Below are 18,146 nucleotides of genomic sequence, written 5' to 3'. Positions count from 1 at the left end.
GGATGGGGGGGAAAAAGCAGAGGGGCTGGTGCCTTCTGTAGTGTTCCATTGCCACCCATCTCATCCCTGCTCCTAGCCCAGCATGGTCAGCCCCACCCCTTCTCCCCCACCCTAAGGGTTGCAGAAGCTTTATTAATTAAAACAGAAGGCAGGAGGATGAGCAACTCCAGATCACCCTAACTTTTTGCAATGGCGAAGCTCTGCAACCTACCCTGTCCAGGGTAGAACCACCCCAGCTTGGCTCAGTGAGCCCTCAGCTGGTCCCTGGCCCTGGTTTCCCCCAGCCCAGAGTGGTTTTGGGACAGATGCAGCATGCTGGGTGCTGGGGAGCAGCGCAGGGTGGGACAGAGCCAGGAGATGCAGCCTACAGGCAGCTCTGGCAGATAAGCAGAGGTTGTTTGCCCAGACCTGAACTGCCTTCCCAGACCTGAAGGTTTGCAGGAGCGGCACCATGGCAGGAGCCTGTTATGAGGGAGGAAACAGAATGAACCCCAGCACCACTGGCTGCTTCTGCTCCTCTCAGCACCCTGAGGCTGATTTGGAGAGGAGGATTCCAAGGAGCAGGCCCACAGCCTGCCTAGGCGGGATCCAGCCCATAGCAGTGGCCTCCAGCTTGACAAACCTAGAGGAGGAAGGAGCACCCCAGCAGACCCTACCACACCAAGGAAATCCATGGCACCTGGGCAATTTGAGGCCCCAAGGCAGTGCCACAGACAAACACTCGTGCTCCTGGCCATGCTTACCAAGGAGATTTATTGACTTGGATGGAGAGGATGGCCCCATCTGCCCCAGCAAGTTGGCAGGAAGGCAGGATGAGGGGCGCAGGATGAGGGGCAGGCAGGCAGAGTGGGCACTGGCCAACCCCTTACCCCACAGCCAGTGCAGCCAGAGGTGGCACAGGGACAGGGAGAGGCACTGCTGACACTGGGGAGAGGCAGGAGGCACAAGACTCTGCTGGCACCCAGGCAAAGGGTGGGACCCAGACCACCCAAGGCAGGTGGTTGGGACCCAGATTTTGAGGGCACAGCCAGGATACAGGCATCACCACTGGGCCAGCCCTGAGAACAGCCAGCATGGCGTGATGCCTACTGTGTCCCCACCAGGCTGCCAGGTATTTGCTCTGCCCACTCTCTGCCCCTTTCTTAAAGCCCTCTGTCCTGCTGCTTGGCTCCTGCCCATCCGGCCCCTCACCAGGGCACTCAGCCTTCTGCAGGCAGCGGGGGCACAGATGCCAGGGCAGGCAAGAGGCGGGCATAGATGTCAATGCCCCGCAGGAAGACTTGCTCATTGAGGAACTCATTGTGGTCGTGGAGCAGCACTGGGGTGCGGTTCATGGGAGAGAAGCCGATGGCAGGGTGTCCCGCCTGCGGATAGAAGGGTAGGGGGTGAGGCTGGGGCTGTGATGGGCACCAGGTGCCTCCTTCTGCCTGGGAATAGCTCCTGCTTGGGGATGCAGGTCTCACTCCAGCTGAGGGACTCACAGGTGGACTGGCATCACACTCACCGCTCGGATGTAGCGGCTGTCAGTGGCAGCTGGGAAGATCTCAAGCTTGAGCTGCAGCTTCCTGACAAGTGAGACTTGGCATCAGCATGGGCATGGGGGCATCTGGGTCCCCTGTTCTCCTGACACCCCATAGGCAAAGAAACCACACTAGCAAGGTCCCCCAGCTATGCAGGACCCTCCATCCTATCTCTTTTGGAGAGCACGGGGAGCTGCCTTGTCAGCATGGAACATCTCCTCCCAAACCCTGCTATGACCCCAGAGACCCCTGGGATCCTCTGGCTCCTAGCAGAGTATGTCCCCACCAGGGTTCTGCCCTTCCTGGCAAGACTACTCACATGTCCCTGCAGACCCCACTGAAGGCTTTCCACCATGGGTCCGAATCCTCAGTGGAGGTGACATGTTGGTCCATGCATTTCTGAGGGAGGGAGAGGGCAGGTGAGGGGCAGGGGAAGGCCAGCAGCAGGGGGGTGACAGGCATGATCCCTCTGGGTGGCTGAGGCCTCTCACCTGGTGAAACTCATAGGTGACGCCATCCCCAGCACCCCGGCACCATGAAGCTAACTGTTCCTCGAAGGCCTGTAGCAAAGACCACAGGAGGCACATGAGCAGGGTACCCCCCCAGCCTGGTCCCCTCCTGAGTGAGGCTGGCACCCACCTTCAGGTCCACAGTAGGTGGGATGCGGATGTCGAAGCCGGCTGCCATCTCGGAGGGCACCACGTTGAAGGAGACGCCCCCCTCCAGCATGGTCATGTTGAGCGAGGTGACATCCCCTAGGGTCAGGCTTGAGTCGGACTTGAGCCTTAGAGGACACAAGGAAGAGTCAGCCTCCACCATCTAGAGAGGAGGGGAAGCATTCCCCCACCTTGCCACCACCCCCAGACAGGGAAACTGAGGCACAAGGAGGCAGCACCAGATTAAAGCCTGGCTTGGTACCCCAAGGAACCCCTCCATAGACCAAACCGAAGCCACAGCCACCTTACAGCCCATCTCCTACCTCTGCTTCTCACTCTCCCTGAAGGCCAGGAAGGAGGTGATGACTTTATGCTGGGGAGGGAAGGGCAGTAAGAGAGGACCAGCCCTTTGGGCAAGCACCTGGCAGCTTCAGGGCAGGCAGAGGGCAAGTGGGGTTGTGCAGGTTGTACCCCCTCTCTTACCATCTTCTCAGCTGCAGTGTTGCTGATGAAGCGAGATCCATGTCCAGGGCTGCCCACGCACTTCACCTTTATCCCTGTGGCAGCGTGGGGAGATGGCAGCAGTGAGCAGAAAGCCTGGGGTAGTACCAGTGCCCCAGGACCTGGTAGAACCAAGGATAATGTGATGGGCACACAGTTACTCACACCATGGGCTCTTCTCACCATAGAAGACACTGAAGGTATCAGACGGGCTGGCCAGGCCTGCGGTGGGCACAGACAGAGTGTCAGTGGAGCACAGGGATGCCATAAAGTACCCCTCTATGCTCTGCCCTTCCTTGGCAGGACTTCCCCTCCAGGTTGGTTTCCTGGGGAAAGAAGACTCCAAAGGGGTCCCTGGAAACCATGCCAGGGGCTGATGCCAGGGGAATGATGCCAACAGACAGAGGGATGCATGCCAAGAGAAGGTACGTCCCCATGCCAACCCAGCCACCACTCACCCTCATCCAAGGCAAAGCCCACGTTGAGAGCTCTGAACTCGGGGCGCTGCACAAACATTTCCATGCCCTTGTGTCCACCCACCTCCTCATCTGTGGGGAAGAACTTGCCATGGAGGAAGGAACCAGGGTGTCCCCCAGCTCATCACCCCCTCAGTCCTGCTTCTATCCCAGCCTGGGTGCCACCACTGCACACCATGGATGCAGTTTCCTTGGGCATGGAAACTCCTCCAGCCTCAGTCTAGGGGAGCTCAAAATCTGGAAGAGGATTCCAGAGGGGTGCCAGCTGCCATACTGCAGGGAACTCCAGAGCATCACCCAACTGCCAGCCCCTCCTGTTCCTCCAAGAGACAACACCCTGGGGACTCACCAGGCACAAAGGTCAGGTGGATGGTGCGGGGAAAACACTTTCCCTCTGCCTTCAGCCTCCGGATGGCCTCAAGGTACCTGCAGGAAGAAGATGATGCCTGAGCATCACAGAGGAGAGGGGATGGTGTACTCTGAGGCACTCCAGGGAGGGTCAAATAGTGACATCCTCAGCCCCAAGGACCCTAGGAATGGTGGCATCCTATCCTGCAGCAGTCAGAAGCATCCTCATGCTGTGCCCACCCAGTGGGTGCAGAGCCTCCACTCACTGGATGGAGACACACTTCATGTCCTGGGCACCCCGAGCATAGATGTTGCCTTCTGAGTCCTTAACAGCCTCGAAGGGTGGGTAAGTCCAGTGCTCCTGTGGGGAACAGCAAGCGATGACATCAGAGATGCATGGCAGGCACCAGCTCCTGTTTACCTGCCAACCCCAGCCTCCCCACTGTACTCATCCCACCCATCGCCCTGTCCCAGCACCTCAAAGACAGGCACGACGTCAGTGTGGGAGTTGAGGAGGATGGAGCGCAGGCGGGGGTTTGTACCCTGCAAGGTCAGGATCAGCACCACATGGCCCTGGCACACCTGTGGGGCAAAGGCAGGGCGTCACTGAGGTCCTGGCTGGGGATAGAGGGAGTAGGACCAGTGGGCTGGCATCAGCCTTGTAAAAGTTTCTTGATGCCAGCTGGCAGGTTACCCATTTCTCTGCTGGGGGAGGGCAGGCAGCAGAAGTGGGCATGCCTGCACACCCTGGAACCAGCTGGAGGCTGGGTGCAGGTGCAGTGCCTTCTCTGGGTGTCCAGGAGTCCTCTGGGACAGCTGGTGCCAGAAAGATGTCAGCTGCAGGGATCAGCAGGGCACAACCGGAACACAGACTTAAGGAAGTGCTCAAGCCAGCAGGGGATTACAGGCAGAGGGGATCCACTTGCCCAGCTCCAGGGCGATGAGCAGGGGAACAGACTGATTATTAAGGACCTAGGCACAGATGGATGGACAGACATACTAGGGCCTGCTCCTCGCCTCGCTCACCTCCACTTTCTGGCAGGCCAAGCCCAGGTCAGTGCCAACATGCTCCAGAAACCGAACGGCTGCATCTGGCAAGGAGGGGGGATATCAGAGTTATGTCAGGATCTCTGGATACCCAGAGCAATGTCAGGATCTCTCCTCTCTCACTGCCACCACCCAGCGACTCCAAGGCTCTCAGGGGTTCCCAGGTTAAAGAAAGAGGTGACCAGAGAGGTCCTGGGCACAACAGGTGTCCAGGAGCAGGGACAGGAGTGGCTTGCCACCATCCCTTTGGGGCAAGGACTAGGAGAACATGAAAAAATAAAAATTGAATGGGGGGGAGGGAGGAAGGGGACAGACACAATGTTCAGGAGGGGCAGTCCTCCATAGGATAAAATAATAAAAAAAATCTTGATTTACTTTAGTGAAAGGATGTAAAATGGACAATCTACATGGGGTTACCACAGGCATCCATCCCACAGCCAGGGTAGAGTAAAATGGTGGGGGGGGGGCTTGAAGCACAGGGCTTGGGGAAGCAAATGGCAGCTCTGGGTGAACTCAAGACGTCCCTGCCCCAAGCAAAGGTGCCAGCAAAGACAAAACACAAAGTTGTTCACTCCTTAATGATCAAAACAGCTCAAGCAGAGGACTTGGGCACTTGGAGCTGCAGAGCCACCTTGCTGGATCCCCAGATGGCTGCACGTCCCGTCCCGCCCCTCCTCACCATAGTCAGGTTTGGGGTGGACGGTGTCGATCTTCAGGTACTCCCGGAACAGTGTCACTGAAGGGTCCTCCGAGGCCCCCGTGCTCTTGCCGGGCTTCCCGGGTGCCATGCCACGGTCTGGGACTGCAAAGCTCTGGGGGAAGAGCAGCAAGATGGTTAATTACCCACCGGCCCCTCCAAAGTCCGCCAGCAAGCTTGGTCGCCACAGAAACTGAAATGGAATGGGGCAAAGGTCTCCTCACATGAGTCTTTGGACGCTGCCACCAGAGGAGAAGTTTCATCAGCTTAGGTGTGGGGGTAGGATAAGGTGTGCCCCTGACATCATCCTTTAAAGCATCATCTCCCCAAACTGCATGTTCCTGCCTCAAATGTGGTGCCAAGGGCAAGCTACAGTGCCCAGGCATGCGGTGAGGGGTAAGATCCAGGGAAGGGCTATCTAGTGCCTAGGGGGCTAGTAGGGAGGAAAGAGGGACAGCAAAGTGGGGAAGGGGGCTGTGAGGGGAAGAAGGGTGCATGGAGCAGGGGTGTACAGCAGTCAGAGTCAGCAAGTGGTTAGAGGTCTGAGGGGATGCTGGAGGAGTGCAGGTAAGGAGGGCAGGACGCTGGCGTAAGGGGGTGCAGGTAAGGAAAGGGGGACACTGCCTGCTTAGGGGGTGCAGAAGTGCAAAGGAAGGCACTAGGGGTACAGGGAAGTGGGGTGGTGAAGGGGTACCAGTGATTACAGAGGAGAGAGGGGCTGGGAGGGGCTCTGGGTGACAAGCTACTGGGTATTTGAGGGGAGCTGGGTGGCTAAAGGAGTAGGAGGATGGGAGGTACTTAGGGGCACACAGGGTTGCAGCAGGAGAGGTGAAGGGCAGTAAGGGGTGCAGAGAGACTATGAGTGGAGTTCAGGGATACTGTGGCTCAGGATGCAAAGGGGCACACTGGGATTCTGGGCCATCATGCTTAGAGTTGCGGGGTACTGTAGTTAGGGGTGCAGAGGTACTGTGATTACAGAGGAAGGGAAGGGGGGGTGCAGGATACCATGGTCAGGAGCGCAGAGGGGTTCATGGGTCAGGGTGCAGTGTTAAAGAGGGCAGAGGATTGTTGATATACTGTGGTTAGCAGTGCAGGGAGGTACCGGATCCCATGATTGCGGGTGCGAGAGGGGGGATATGAAGGAGGGTGCAGAGTACCGTGGCTAGCGGTGCAAGTGGGTGCAGAAGGCTAAAGGAGGGGTGCAAGGGGGTATGGGGTTTGCAGGGTACAGTGGTTAAGGGTGCAAGGAGGTATGGGGTGGGTGCCGGGTACCGTAGCGAAGGGCGCAGACTTGGAGGTAGGACGAAGCCACCGGGCGCTGCTGGCCCAGCCCGTCCCGCCGCCCGGACCCCCGCTCGCCGCGGCCCTACCTCCGCGCTGCCGCCGCAGGCGCCTGCCCGGCTCGGCTCGGCTCCGCCCCGCAGTCGGCAACGAGCAGGGGGCGGGCAGGGGAGGAGCTGCGAGAAGGCATGGGGAAGGTGGGCGGGATGAAGGCGGAGGGGCACAGAGCAGGACCAGGGGCCTAGCAGGGCAGCCTCTTGCCCGACACTAGGGTAGAGAGATGGGGGCTGGAGTCCGGGGAGCCCCGCGGCGCTTGGGGACACACGCAGAAACCAGAGCAGCATCAGTTTATTGGCCTCATGACAGACAAGACCTGTCCCACCAGCAGGGGAATCCTTCAGCACTCCCCCACCACCCCAAAAGAGAGCAGCACCCCTCACCCCAACCTCCCAGTTGCTTGGGAGGGGCCCCTCCATCTTCCTCTCTGCAAGGGACAAGGTGCTGCTCATTTCAACTGGCGCAAGAAGCCCAGCAAGGCCCGATGGAAATCCTCTGGCTTGTCCAGGTAGCAGGCATGGCCAGCATCAGGCAGCACAGCCACACGGTGCCTGGGGAGGTGCTGGAAGCTTTGCAGGGCCTGAGGACCCAGGCTTGTGTCACGGTCACCGTACAGGATGAGGGTGGGCGTCTTAGTAAGGGGAGAGAAAATCAGAGGAGTCATCAAAGGTAGAAAGAGCCACCAGGCTTCCCCTGGGCTGTACCTACCTCCATCTATCACCACAGTTGGCTGCAAAGCCAGCCATGCCACGAGCTAGGGGTAACACAGGTTCCCTCTCACCCCAAAAGAAGGGCCACCCTCCATGTACCCTCCAGCCAACTGTCCCACGAGGCTCACCAGCACTCAGGGACCCCCCAGGAGCCCCACAACCCACCTCACCTGGACCTGCCGATACTGCTCAGCTGTGTAGTCCTTTGTACCCACAGGTGCAATGGGCACGAAGCCAGCCAACTGGTCCCCCTGTGCCAGGAGGAAGGGCAGGGCAAAGCGGCCACTCATGGAGGGGCTGACAAGAACAGGTCTGTGCAAATCCAGCTCTTGGAGGATGTGGTCCAGGAAAGCTACCCGGGTCTGTGCTGTGGCCACCATTTCCGCTGGGGGAGAATCCCCGTAGCCTAGCACAGGGCAGAGGGCATGAGGTAGGGACAGGGCTGGGGGGGATTGTGCAGCCTGCAATGGTTATTCCCATGAAGGCTCAGCTGGCTTGGCAAAATATGGTCAACAGCTCCTGGTAGTTGTACTGTCACTGCCATGAGCCAGACTGACAGGTCCAACCCCAGCCAAAGGGTGTGAGTGGCCATGGACACCAATGCTCCAGGGCAAAGCCAAATCCCAGGCACACTGCCCCAGGAAGCACCGATAGCTGCCTAAAAAGGTCCAGAACCCTCCCTAATGAGGTTCAGAGCCCAGCAGTGGCTGAGGTGAGGAGTGAAGCTGCCCAAGGGATAACTTAAGCATAGTATCGTGGTCCTACCAGGCAGATCTATGGCGACTGCACGATAGCCTTCTCCAGCGAGCAGTGCCAGTGTGCCCAAGGCCTCCCACGTCTTGGAGGTGAACGCCTGGCCGTGCAGGAACAGGACATCGGGCCTGTGGTGGGGAAGATAGGCAGGAAGGAGCTCAGAGAAGATGCCATGCCTGCAGAAATTTGACAGGCACAAGTGCTGCTGAAGACTGATCCCCAGGGCCTGTCCCCTCCCACCCTCCTCTACCATGGGAACCAGCAGACTGACCCACCTCCCGGGCATGGCAGTGCCACTGGCCGGGGACCCTAGGGAAACCTCCCTGTAGAAGACGGGGTGCTCTCCCCCAGCCATTCCCGTTCGTGCAGTGCTGTTGGCTGCCCACCAGCCCTGCCTCCCCTCCTCAGGGCGGGTGCCTGCCAAGCGCTGCTGGTGCTGAGCGGCCGGGAGCAAGAGGTAGAGGACGAGGGTGAGGAGCACCCCGAGGAGCAGGAGCCCCAGGCGGCTTCGAGCCAGTGGCATCTCCGCTCTCCTGCAGAAGGAAAATGGCAGCAAGGGGCTGGAAGCCCCAAACCCCACCGCTGCGCAGGGCGGGGGAATGTTAGGCCCCAGACTACAGTGCGCTCCTCAGCTACGGCCTGGTCCGCGCCCTCGACCCGGTCTCGGCGTCCCGAGCTGCCGCTGGCTCCGGCTGCCGAGCCAGCCGCCCCTCAGCTCCAGCCGGGCCATGCGGCCCTCACCCTCCCTCATCCCCGGCCCTCACGGCTCCGCGCCTGCGGTCCCAGGCTCCGCCTAGCGGGAGGCCGCGGTGCTGAAGGCCCGTAGGGCTGCCAGCCAGGGACCTGCCCACCGCACCGATCCCCCGGTACGGCTCCACTGGGCTGGGCCCAAGCCTGGGCAGAAAACAGCCACTGCCGGGAGAGGAGCCCCGGCTCTTGGCTGGGTTCAGCGCAGCTCGGCTAAGGCTCGGCAGAGCTCGGGCAAGGCTATCGGCTAGGGCTCGGCAGGACCCAGGGCTTGGCTCGGCTCCCCTCGGCTCGGCTCGGTAAGAGCTCGGCAGCGCTCAGTTCGGCTCGGCTAGGGCTCGATTAGAACCTCTGTGGTTTCGGCGGAGCTCGGCTGTCCTCGGCACCGCTCGGCTCGGCTCGGCTCGACTCGGCTGTGCTCGACTCTGCGGGGCGGGGCGGTGGCAGTGGCGTTCCCGCTGCCGCCCCGGGCTTTACGGTCCTTGGGGTAGTGCGGCCGCTCACTCTGCCCCGCCCTACCCTGCCGGCCTTTGGACCCGGGGCTTCCCTCAGCCCCGCGGTGCCGACGGGGAGGGGGTTGGGACGGGGAGGGGGAGTCGGACGGGGAGCGGGAGCCGGGCGGCGACCGGGAGTAGGGCACCGACCGGCGCAGGGGGCAGAGGAGCAGATCAGGGCCGCCGGCCCAGCAGGTAAACTGAGGCAGGGCCTGTGAGCTCACCTGGCAAGAGCAAGCAGCCCGTGCACCCAGCGGCTTTCTGCTGGTGTCCCCCAAAACCAGAGCGGTGCCAGTGTCACAGCCCACCTGTCTTCCTGCCAGCATCGGGCTTCAGTGATAGGACACCAGCATCCCACTGAGGCCAACATCTCCAGTAGGCTGCACAGGGCCACCACACGCACCAGGCCCATTTCCGGCTATCAACCTCCTTAACAGCTCTTCTGACCCTCCAAGCATGGCTGCAACACAGCTCACCGAGAGCACCGTCACGGTGGAAGGCCAAACCCTCTTCTACCGCCAGGCCCAGCCAGCCCAGCAGGCACCAAAGCTGACAGTGCTATTGCTGCACGGCATTCGTTTCTCCTCCGAGACCTGGCTGCAGCTGCAAACGCTTGCCACACTGGCTGAAAATGGCTACCGAGCTGTGGCTATCGACCTGCCGGGTAAGATGTAGTGGCAAGCACCGCCTTGGAGTGATGTGGGGGCTGGGGGAAGCCAATACAGTTGCTCAGGTTCATGACGCCGGGATGGCAATCCCAGCATCCTGCTGTGATGGCTTCTCCTAGTTTAGAGGCAGCAGAGAGCATGAGAGGGCAACTTCTGTCTCTGATGGCACAGGTCTGGGACGCTCAAAGGATGCTGTGGCCCCAGCGCATGTAGGCCAACTAGCACCAGGGTCTTTCCTGAAAGTGGTTTCAGAGGCCCTGAGCCTGGGTCCAGCTGTGGTGATCAGCCCATCGCTCAGCGGCATGTACTCGCTGCCCTTCCTCTTCCAGCACAACCACCTGCTGAAGGCATATGTGCCTGTGGCACCCATTTGCACCGAGAAGTTCACAGCGGAGCAGTATGCCCAGATCAAAGTACGGCCTGAAGGGAGATCAAGGGAGGTCAGGGAACTAGGAGGGTATGGTGAGGAGGGGACCATGGCACCGAGGTTGGGCAAGGGAGCGACCAAATGGGCCAGAAACCACATTGCTACTGGAAAAGGGGAATGTGATGGTGTTGGACCATAACTATGGGCTAGCAGGAGGGAAAGCGGGGACATTGGGGGACCCAGGAATTTGAGCTTCATTTTGTCCTTGTGGTGGGCAGGACAGAAGGGCAAGTATCTGGTCCCAAGGTGTCCTCTGCCAAAAGGAATAGGTGCCTGGGTGCCTATGGCAAGCTCAGGGTGAATTCCTTCTCTCAGACCCCCACACTGATCGTGTATGGGGACCAGGACGTGGAGCTGGGGCAGACCAGCCTGAACAACTTGCAGCACCTCCCTAAGCACCAGGTGCTGGTGCTGAAGGGCGCTGGACATGCCTGCTACCTGGACAAGCCCAGTGAGTGGCATCTTGAGCTCCTGGCCTTCCTACAGCAGCTGGAGTGAGTAGGATGAGCTGTGTGGAGGGGCTCACAGGGAACGAGAATCTGGCCAGCTCACTCACTCTGCCATAACACACACAGCCTTGTACCAACCTAGCTGCTTGCCTGGTGTCCATACTCAACGTTGCCATGCTGTGCTGGGACCCCTGCTGGCCCCACCACCTGCCTTGGGACCAAATAAAACAACCTCTGCCACTGCTTTCCTGCCACCTACATCTCACTTCTTTTCACCCTTCCGTCCTTTCCTGGTCCCCACCTCCTCTGTAGCTACCACACCGTGCACGTTGGGGTGAAAGCAGGAGAGGTGCAGCCACTGAGGAACAGGACATTTGGGAAGTATTGCTGTGTGTGGGAAAATACCACCTGCAAGGCCACTGGAGCCCACCCATCATTAATAACAGGAACAGTGGGAGCCGTGGAGGGTGCTCGGGGAGCCCTGGGGCTGTATTCAGAAACATGTAAGTACCCCAAGGTGGTGACACCTGTGTCCCCAGCCTGCAGGCCTTCATCCTTTTCTTCCTTCTTCCACTCCTCCTGGCACACACCCAAGCTCAGGGTAATCCATAGGGAGCCACCAGCCCCATCAGCCTTCTGCCCACTGCAGCAGCCGCCCAACACCCCAGAGTGGGGGGGGGGGTGGATTTACCGAATTGGTGGCTGCCATGGACAGGTGGGGCCAGGGGCTGCAGGGAGACCTGACAGACATCTGGCTGGACAGACAAGGGGACAAGCCCCATGCCTGCCACCTGCCTTCTTCCCCTTTTGGTCCTGCTGCACTGGGCATTTGGGGGCACAGATGGAGCAGGCAGTGGGGTGCCCCCCTTCCCAAGCTTGCTTGGGCTTTAGCTGCTTACGCCAGGGCCCAGGAGGATTTAGTGGGGGAAGGTAATGGGGAGGGGGGGAGGGGCACTTAACTGTGTGTGCAGAGCGTCTGTGTGGGAGGCATGGGGCAGTGCCAGGGGTGCATGAGCTGATCCCTGCCTTGGCAGTGAGGTGGAACCCCTATAGAGAGCATCCCTTACCCTCCACCCGCTTCAGGCCCCCTGTTGCAGCCCTGGACCCCTAATACAGAGGTGTCACCTGCCCCCCCTCCCCCCCCCCCATCATTCTGCCCCAGCAGCACCCCTGGGTGCCGGCGAGCCTTGGGCTGCCAGCTGCCCCGTTCCTTCCCGCTCCGGTGTCCTTGAGCCTTCGGGCACTGCCAGCTGATCGGCTTCCAGGAAAAAAAAAAAAAAATCACCACGCAATTACAAAGAGGGGTGATGTGTGAGCCAAGGGGGGGGAGGCGGGCAGGGGGGGCCAGGAATGTCCCCAGCGGTGGCAGATGGCCTTACCCAGGGTGCATTGTTCCTTTTAGTGTCTCTTATCCGCTGTAATAGGATCCCGGAGGGAGGGATGTGGGAGAGGGGAAGAGCGAGGGGGGCCCCAGCGTGGACCGGGGTGGGGGCCGAGGCTGCCAGCCTGGTCCTGGCCTGTCAAGCGGCTCATTGTTCCTGCCCCGGGTGTCACTGGGCGCCGCCGGGGACAATGTGGCACTGAGCGGGGTGGCCGGCGGCAGAGGGACGAGGCGCACGGAAAGGTACCCGCCAGGCCATCTCCTGGGGGGGCCGGGGGGCTCGGGGCGGCCGGGGGGGGCGAGCATACAGAGGTTCTCCCAGGGTTGGGGTGGGGGCTTCCTCCCGGCTCTCCTCGTCAGCTGCTTTCGCCAGCCGAAGGTGCCCCGAAGGAGGGGCGGTGCCCTGCTTTGTGGCTGTTCCGACGCCAGCCGTGGCGCGGGGCCGGGGCAGGTGGCCTGTGCCCATCGCCGGGGCCTTTGGCGTTCCTGCCAGCCTGTCTTACCTGGGGGAGAACGCGTGGACCCCCACATTGCTTGTGGCTAATGCGGGACACTCGTGGCCCCACAACCTCCCCCTCACTCCACCGCCAGCCTCATCCCTCACGCCCCAATAGGATCTTTTGTCCCTGGCAGATCCCTGCTGCCATTCATCCTCAGGGATCGGGGGACATGGGCAAACTGGGGAAGGGGGATACGGGAAGGCGTATTCTCCCCCCCTCCCCATTTCTGGCTCCCCTCCATCAGGAATGGGAATATTCTTCTCCAGCCCTTCCTCCTTTCTTCAGCCCCTGGTAACAGCGGGGTGAAGATGAAGTGTCCCAGCCACTCCAGGGGTCCAGGGATGCAGGGCTAACCCACCTGCCCCCCACCCCCATTGCTCTGATGCAGGAGATGTGCCATAGCGGTGGCAAGTCTTGCCAGCACCTAAAATAACTGCCTCCCCCCCCGCCATGCCCTCAGACACGGGTCCCAGCCCCAACACGGGTGCTTTGTTCCAAAGCCGCTTGGCATCGCCTGGCTTGCCGGGAGCCAGTGGTGCCGCAGCCACCCACCCATGCCTGGACACACAGCAATTGTCCTCCTCCAGCCCTGTGCTGGCACTGCAGGGCCCTGACTGCCCCCAGCCCCCAGCCACAATGTCTGGGGTGGGGTCCTGGGGTGTTCTGTGAATGGGAGGCATGGTGAAGTGGCATCGTGCATTGGGCATCACGTCATGGTTCACATCAGGCTAGCGGTCCCCATCGGGAGGGTTGCTTCATTTTTTCCTGAGGCTTTGTGCAGGGGAGGAGGAGGAGGAAAGCTCACACAGCCTTTAAGGCCATCCAGTCCACCTCTGCCCTGCCCCGCTCTTCATATCACAACCCCACCAAGCACCTACAAATTGAACCCTATCTTACAGCCACCATCCTCACACTTTTCCCCCTCCTTCCATATCCATCCGTCTCCTGGCTCTGTGAAGGTGAGCTGCCAGCCTCAAGCCAAGGGCCAGTTGAAGGCAGCTGCCTGCAGGCTCAGGCAGACAAGTGGCAGTGGATCCCACTGGGAAGCTTCCTAAATGGCTGCAGGATGCCGGTGGCATACCACCAGTCCATACAAGCTTGCCCCACTGGAGGAGGGCACAGTGCTGTCCCTGTTCTGGTTTCCCCACTTCCCAGCCATAGGTGTTTTTCAGGCTGCAGGTGTAGGAGTGGGGGGCAAAGTTAGTTGGAGGCTTCCTGCTTTCTGGAGACTGCTGTGTGCCACAGGCTCAGCTTACCCTCCTGCCATGGCATCACCAGATGGAGCCAGCAGTGTGGGCGGGAGCCCTGAGGAGGCAGAGCTCAGCATCACCCTGACTCTTCGCATGCTCATGCATGGCAAGGTAACAGTGGCAGGGGCTCAGCACTGCTCCGGGGGTCAGCAATGCCTGGGGTGGGGGCCATGCTGGAGTACCAGATCCTCACCATTCCCTGTTTTCCTCCACTGCTCCCAATATCTCTGGGAATAGCATTCCCATAAGAATTTCTTCACCATCCTAAGCTAGGGAGGGCCCTGTTCCTATGCCCCAGTGCCACCACAAAGCCACCTAGTGTCCATGAGGCCGGGCTTGCTCATTGAGCATCCATCGGGATGTAGGAAGAGGAGGGATGTAGCAGGCAGGGAGCTATCTGGTAATGGGGCCACCCTCATTTCTAACTTTGCAGGAGATTGGCAGCATCATTGGCAAGGTAAGACTTGGGGGTCCAGGGCACTGCCAGCCTGGGGCGTCCCTGGACCTGACCACCTGCCTTATTCCTCCCTGCAGAAAGGAGAGACTGTTAAGAGGATACGAGAGCAGGTAAGGTTGTGCTGGGGGGCTACCAGGTCCTGCTGTCCATCCTGATGGCACTTGGTGGCTCCCATGTGCCTTGCACCCCAGGGAAAGCTGCCTGGGGAAGGTGGGAGGGGAAAACTCCAGGTCTGCAGGCATTGAGACTACCCTCAGTGAGCCCTTCCCTTGTGGAGAGAGCATAGAGCACAGGGTCTGCAATGTCCTTACGGGATGTGACACTGCCCCCAGAGCAGTGCACGCATCACCATCTCAGAGGGGTGCTGCCCGGAGCGCATCACCACCATCACTGGCTCCACCGATGCTGTCTTCCGTGCTGTCTCCATGATTGCCTTCAAGCTGGAGGAGGTAGGCAGCACTCCTACATCCTGGACAGGGGTCCCGTGAGTGGAGGTCCAGTGCCACATCTCCCCCACCAAACTTGCAGGACCTGGGAGCAGGGAGCGATGGGCCAGCAGCAGGCAGAGCCCCAGTGACGCTGCGCCTCGTCATCCCAGCCAGCCAGTGCGGCTCGCTCATCGGCAAGGCGGGAGCTAAGATTCGGGAGATCCGGGAGGTGAGGTGGAGGGTGTGGGCTTCCCTATTCCCCCGGGCTGGGCATGGAGCCCTGGGCGGAGGGGCTGCCATGGTTCTGCTGGAACTATGAGAGGTGATGAGAGGTGCAGGAGTGGAGCATCACCATGTGGGTCCTGCGAAAGTCTCTGGGGGCCCAGGGGGGAGCAAGGAAGGTGTGAGCTGCTGAGGCCTGGGGTGAGGTGGCTGAGGGACCCTAATATCTCCCTTTTGCACCCTCAGAGCACAGGGGCACAGGTGCAGGTGGCCGGTGACCTTCTGCCCAACTCCACTGAAAGAGCTGTCACAGTCTCAGGGGTGCCAGACACCATCATTCAGTGCGTGAGACAGATCTGCGCCGTCATCCTGGAGGTACCTGCTCATGCCCAGCCCAAGGGACACGTGCGGCCATCTTACCTTCCCCTGGGCTTTCTGTGCCCATCTGGACTCAGGCACTGAGGTTCCCCTGCACGGAAGCCCATAAGAGCACCATGCCTCAGTGGTGCTGGGAGCTGTGCCCAGTTTGTTGGGGGCATGGTTGGGTAAAGGGGTCTGAGGGGATTCATGGGGGTACAAGGGCATTCACCTCATCTCTCATCCCCTCCACCTCCTTCCCTCCCTCTCCAGTCGCCTCCGAAGGGGGCCACCATCCCCTACCACCCTGGCCTCTCCCTGGGCACCATCCTGCTCTCTGCCAACCAGGTAAGGAGGCCGCAGCACCCTTGGGACCATGGGGTGGTCAGAGGGTCCAGCCTTTGCTGGCAAGAGGTGACTGCAGTGGGCTCAGGGTGGCCTCACTGCCCCAGGGGGGTGGCCTGAGGCAGAGGTTCCTACTTGGCCACCTACCGATGCCCCTTTTTTTCACCACCCAGGGCTTCTCCATGCAAGGCCAGTACAGTGGGGTCTGTCCTGCAGAGGTGAGTCTGTCCCCATGGCAACCCATACCTTCTCCCATGGGCATTGGGGTCTGTGCCTGCTGGGACAGGCACTGCCAGAGATGCCTGTCCTGGGAGGTGCTGGGTGCCAGAATTTAGCCCTGGAAGAGGACAGGGGACCCTCTGCCATCATCCCTAATACATCCTTCCTCTTCCCACACTGCTTGGCCAGATGACGAAGCTGCAGCAGCTGTCAGGGCACACACTCCCCTTTGCCTCCCTGGGCCATGCACCCTCCATGGTGCCAGGTAAGCATCTTCTGTGCACTCCCAGGGCTGGGAGTGTGGTGTGTCCTTCCTGATCCACCCAGTCATCTGGCCCTGATGGGGGGTCCCTGTCCCCTGCATCACCTTCAGTCCCAGCTCCCCTGACATGGCCACCTGCCCCCCAGAACAACCCTGTCCTTGATTTGATGGGGTACCTGCACCTACCAGAGACCTCTAGACCTGGAGTCGGGGAGCACAGCACCAAATTACGGCTGGTGCCTATGTCCTGTCCTCCCTGTCTCTCTCCAGGAATCTTTCAGGTTTGTCCCCAGGGCCACTGAGTGTCCCAGCACTGGTCTGGGGTTGGGGCACAGACCTGCTGGAGGCCTACGTACCCATTGCTAACATCTTTGTCTCTCCCTCCAGGCCTGGATGCCAGCTCCCAGAGCACCTCCCAGGAGTTCCTGGTGCCCAATGATGTATGTGTGGGTCCCACGGATGGCAAGAGGGACCACAGCTTATCCCTACCCATGTGTCCCATCCCACAGCCACTTTGCAGGGGCCAGCACCAACCTCCCCATACAGGGGAGGATCTGCCTTGTCTGCCAGAGCTTAGGAACAGGAGGTGCTGCTAGGGCTGAAGCAGTGGAAGAAAAGGGAAACTGAGCCATGAGAGGGGAAAAGGACTTGGCCAGCACCAAGAAATAGTACTGGGACATGACAGCCCAATGATACCAGCCAGGGGAGACTTGAGTGGGACCAAAAAGCAGGGTCTGCCCAAGGAGAGCAGTGCCTTGCACTTCTGGCATCTGCCTCAGTTTCACCAATCCTCCCAGGCACGGAGGGCGGCCAGGCTGAGTCTTTGGTTGCCCGCTGCTCTGCGTGGCTCCTTCAATTGCTCCCTCCTACCCCTCTAGCTCATTGGCTGCATCATTGGCCGGCACGGCAGCAAGATCAGCGAGATCCGGCAGATGTCGGGTGCCCACATCAAGATTGGCAACCAGACCGAGGGCACCAGCGAGCGGCACGTCACCATCACAGGGTCGCCTGTCAGCATCACCCTGGCTCAGTACCTCATCACATCCTGGTAGGTGCCAACCTGGGAGAGACACACACTGGCTGTTAGCAGGAGGTAGTACCTCCTCAGCACCCCAATGCATCTTTTGAGGGACACCCCCACCCCAGCACCCTCAGGAAGAATGAGCTGAGTGATGCTTTGAGGTTTTGCAATGGTTGGGGCAGGACCTGAGACCCCATGAGGTTGGAGCCCCAACTTTTCAGAGGCCCCCCGTGCAGGATGCCCAGGGTGTGCCATGGAGACCTGTGCCAGAAGTCATGTGGTACATGGTTTCTGCACCCTAAGATGGACAGGTTAGGGTGGGGGACCCACTCTGTCACCGTGGTCTTCACCACCGCATCCTTCTCACTTCTTTCCCCAGCTTAGAGACGGCCAAATCTACCTCCCAGGTGCCGCCAGGCCCTGGCTCCATGGACCTTGGCATGGGCTTCTCCCAGCCCCTCGCCCCAGGCTCCGGCACAGCACTGCCCGCTGTAGCCCCAGTGCCCCCAGCCCTGCTGGGCACCCCCTATGCCATCTCCCTCTCCAACTTCATCGGCCTGAAGCCGATGTCCTTCCTGGCGGTGTCCCCGTCCTCCATGGCGGGTCCCAACGGCGGAACCACCACCTACACGACCAAGATCTCGGCAGCCAATGGCACCAAGAAAGCCGACCGGCAGAAGTTTTCACCCTACTGAGCCCCACCGGAGGGTGGGTGAGGTGGTCTAGGGTGCCAGCCAGTGCCAGGGACCCCTCCCCACTCCCCACCCTGTGGCCCACCCCTGGCATGCGCCCCATGTTCAGGGTGGATTCCTTTGCCCCTCACCCCAGGGAAGAGAAGGCTCTTCCTGGCAGCGATGCCCACTGGAGGAAAGG

The 18,146-nt window shown here is 60.4% G+C and overlaps 4 protein-coding genes across 4 annotated transcripts; 2 read left to right on the top strand and 2 right to left on the bottom strand.

The window, feature by feature from the left end:
• Positions 1 to 1,196: 1,196 nt before the first annotated feature.
• ACY1 (aminoacylase 1) lies at positions 1,197 to 6,870 on the bottom strand. Its single transcript, XM_054387212.1, has 15 exons — positions 6,518 to 6,870; positions 5,228 to 5,385; positions 4,528 to 4,592; positions 3,979 to 4,083; positions 3,768 to 3,862; positions 3,503 to 3,579; positions 3,136 to 3,225; positions 2,843 to 2,899; positions 2,660 to 2,733; positions 2,500 to 2,549; positions 2,160 to 2,304; positions 2,012 to 2,080; positions 1,840 to 1,919; positions 1,505 to 1,565; positions 1,197 to 1,364 (listed from the first exon to the last, which is right to left on the bottom strand). The coding sequence occupies exons 1-15, from the start codon at positions 6,868 to 6,870 to the stop codon at positions 1,200 to 1,202; spliced, it is 1,644 nt and encodes a 547-aa protein (XP_054243187.1). The 3' UTR covers positions 1,197 to 1,199.
• Positions 6,871 to 7,002: 132 nt separating this feature from the next.
• LOC128971734 (protein ABHD14A-like) lies at positions 7,003 to 8,569 on the bottom strand. The gene is made up of 4 exons (XM_054387379.1): positions 8,322 to 8,569; positions 8,059 to 8,174; positions 7,464 to 7,699; positions 7,003 to 7,214 (listed from the first exon to the last, which is right to left on the bottom strand). Exons 1-4 carry the CDS (start codon positions 8,567 to 8,569, stop codon positions 7,032 to 7,034), a joined length of 783 nt encoding a protein of 260 aa, XP_054243354.1. The 3' UTR covers positions 7,003 to 7,031.
• Positions 8,570 to 9,743: 1,174 nt separating this feature from the next.
• Positions 9,744 to 10,893, top strand: LOC128971741 (putative protein-lysine deacylase ABHD14B). Its single transcript, XM_054387386.1, has 3 exons — positions 9,744 to 9,951; positions 10,127 to 10,368; positions 10,698 to 10,893. The coding sequence occupies exons 1-3, from the start codon at positions 9,744 to 9,746 to the stop codon at positions 10,878 to 10,880; spliced, it is 633 nt and encodes a 210-aa protein (XP_054243361.1). The 3' UTR covers positions 10,881 to 10,893.
• A 3,084-nt stretch (positions 10,894 to 13,977) lies between these two features.
• On the top strand, positions 13,978 to 17,968 carry PCBP4 (poly(rC) binding protein 4). Its single transcript, XM_054387165.1, has 12 exons — positions 13,978 to 14,073; positions 14,396 to 14,419; positions 14,497 to 14,529; positions 14,752 to 14,868; positions 14,948 to 15,076; positions 15,316 to 15,444; positions 15,700 to 15,774; positions 15,945 to 15,989; positions 16,180 to 16,255; positions 16,640 to 16,692; positions 17,131 to 17,300; positions 17,653 to 17,968. The coding sequence occupies exons 1-12, from the start codon at positions 13,978 to 13,980 to the stop codon at positions 17,966 to 17,968; spliced, it is 1,263 nt and encodes a 420-aa protein (XP_054243140.1).
• The last annotated feature ends 178 nt before the right edge of the window (positions 17,969 to 18,146 follow it).

This window comes from Indicator indicator, chromosome 15 (genome assembly GCF_027791375.1).
Source record: "Indicator indicator isolate 239-I01 chromosome 15, UM_Iind_1.1, whole genome shotgun sequence".
NCBI classification, from domain to species: Eukaryota; Metazoa; Chordata; class Aves; order Piciformes; family Indicatoridae; genus Indicator; species Indicator indicator.
The sequence above is the reverse complement of the archived record's forward strand: the minus strand, read 5'-3'. Positions and strand labels throughout refer to the sequence as shown.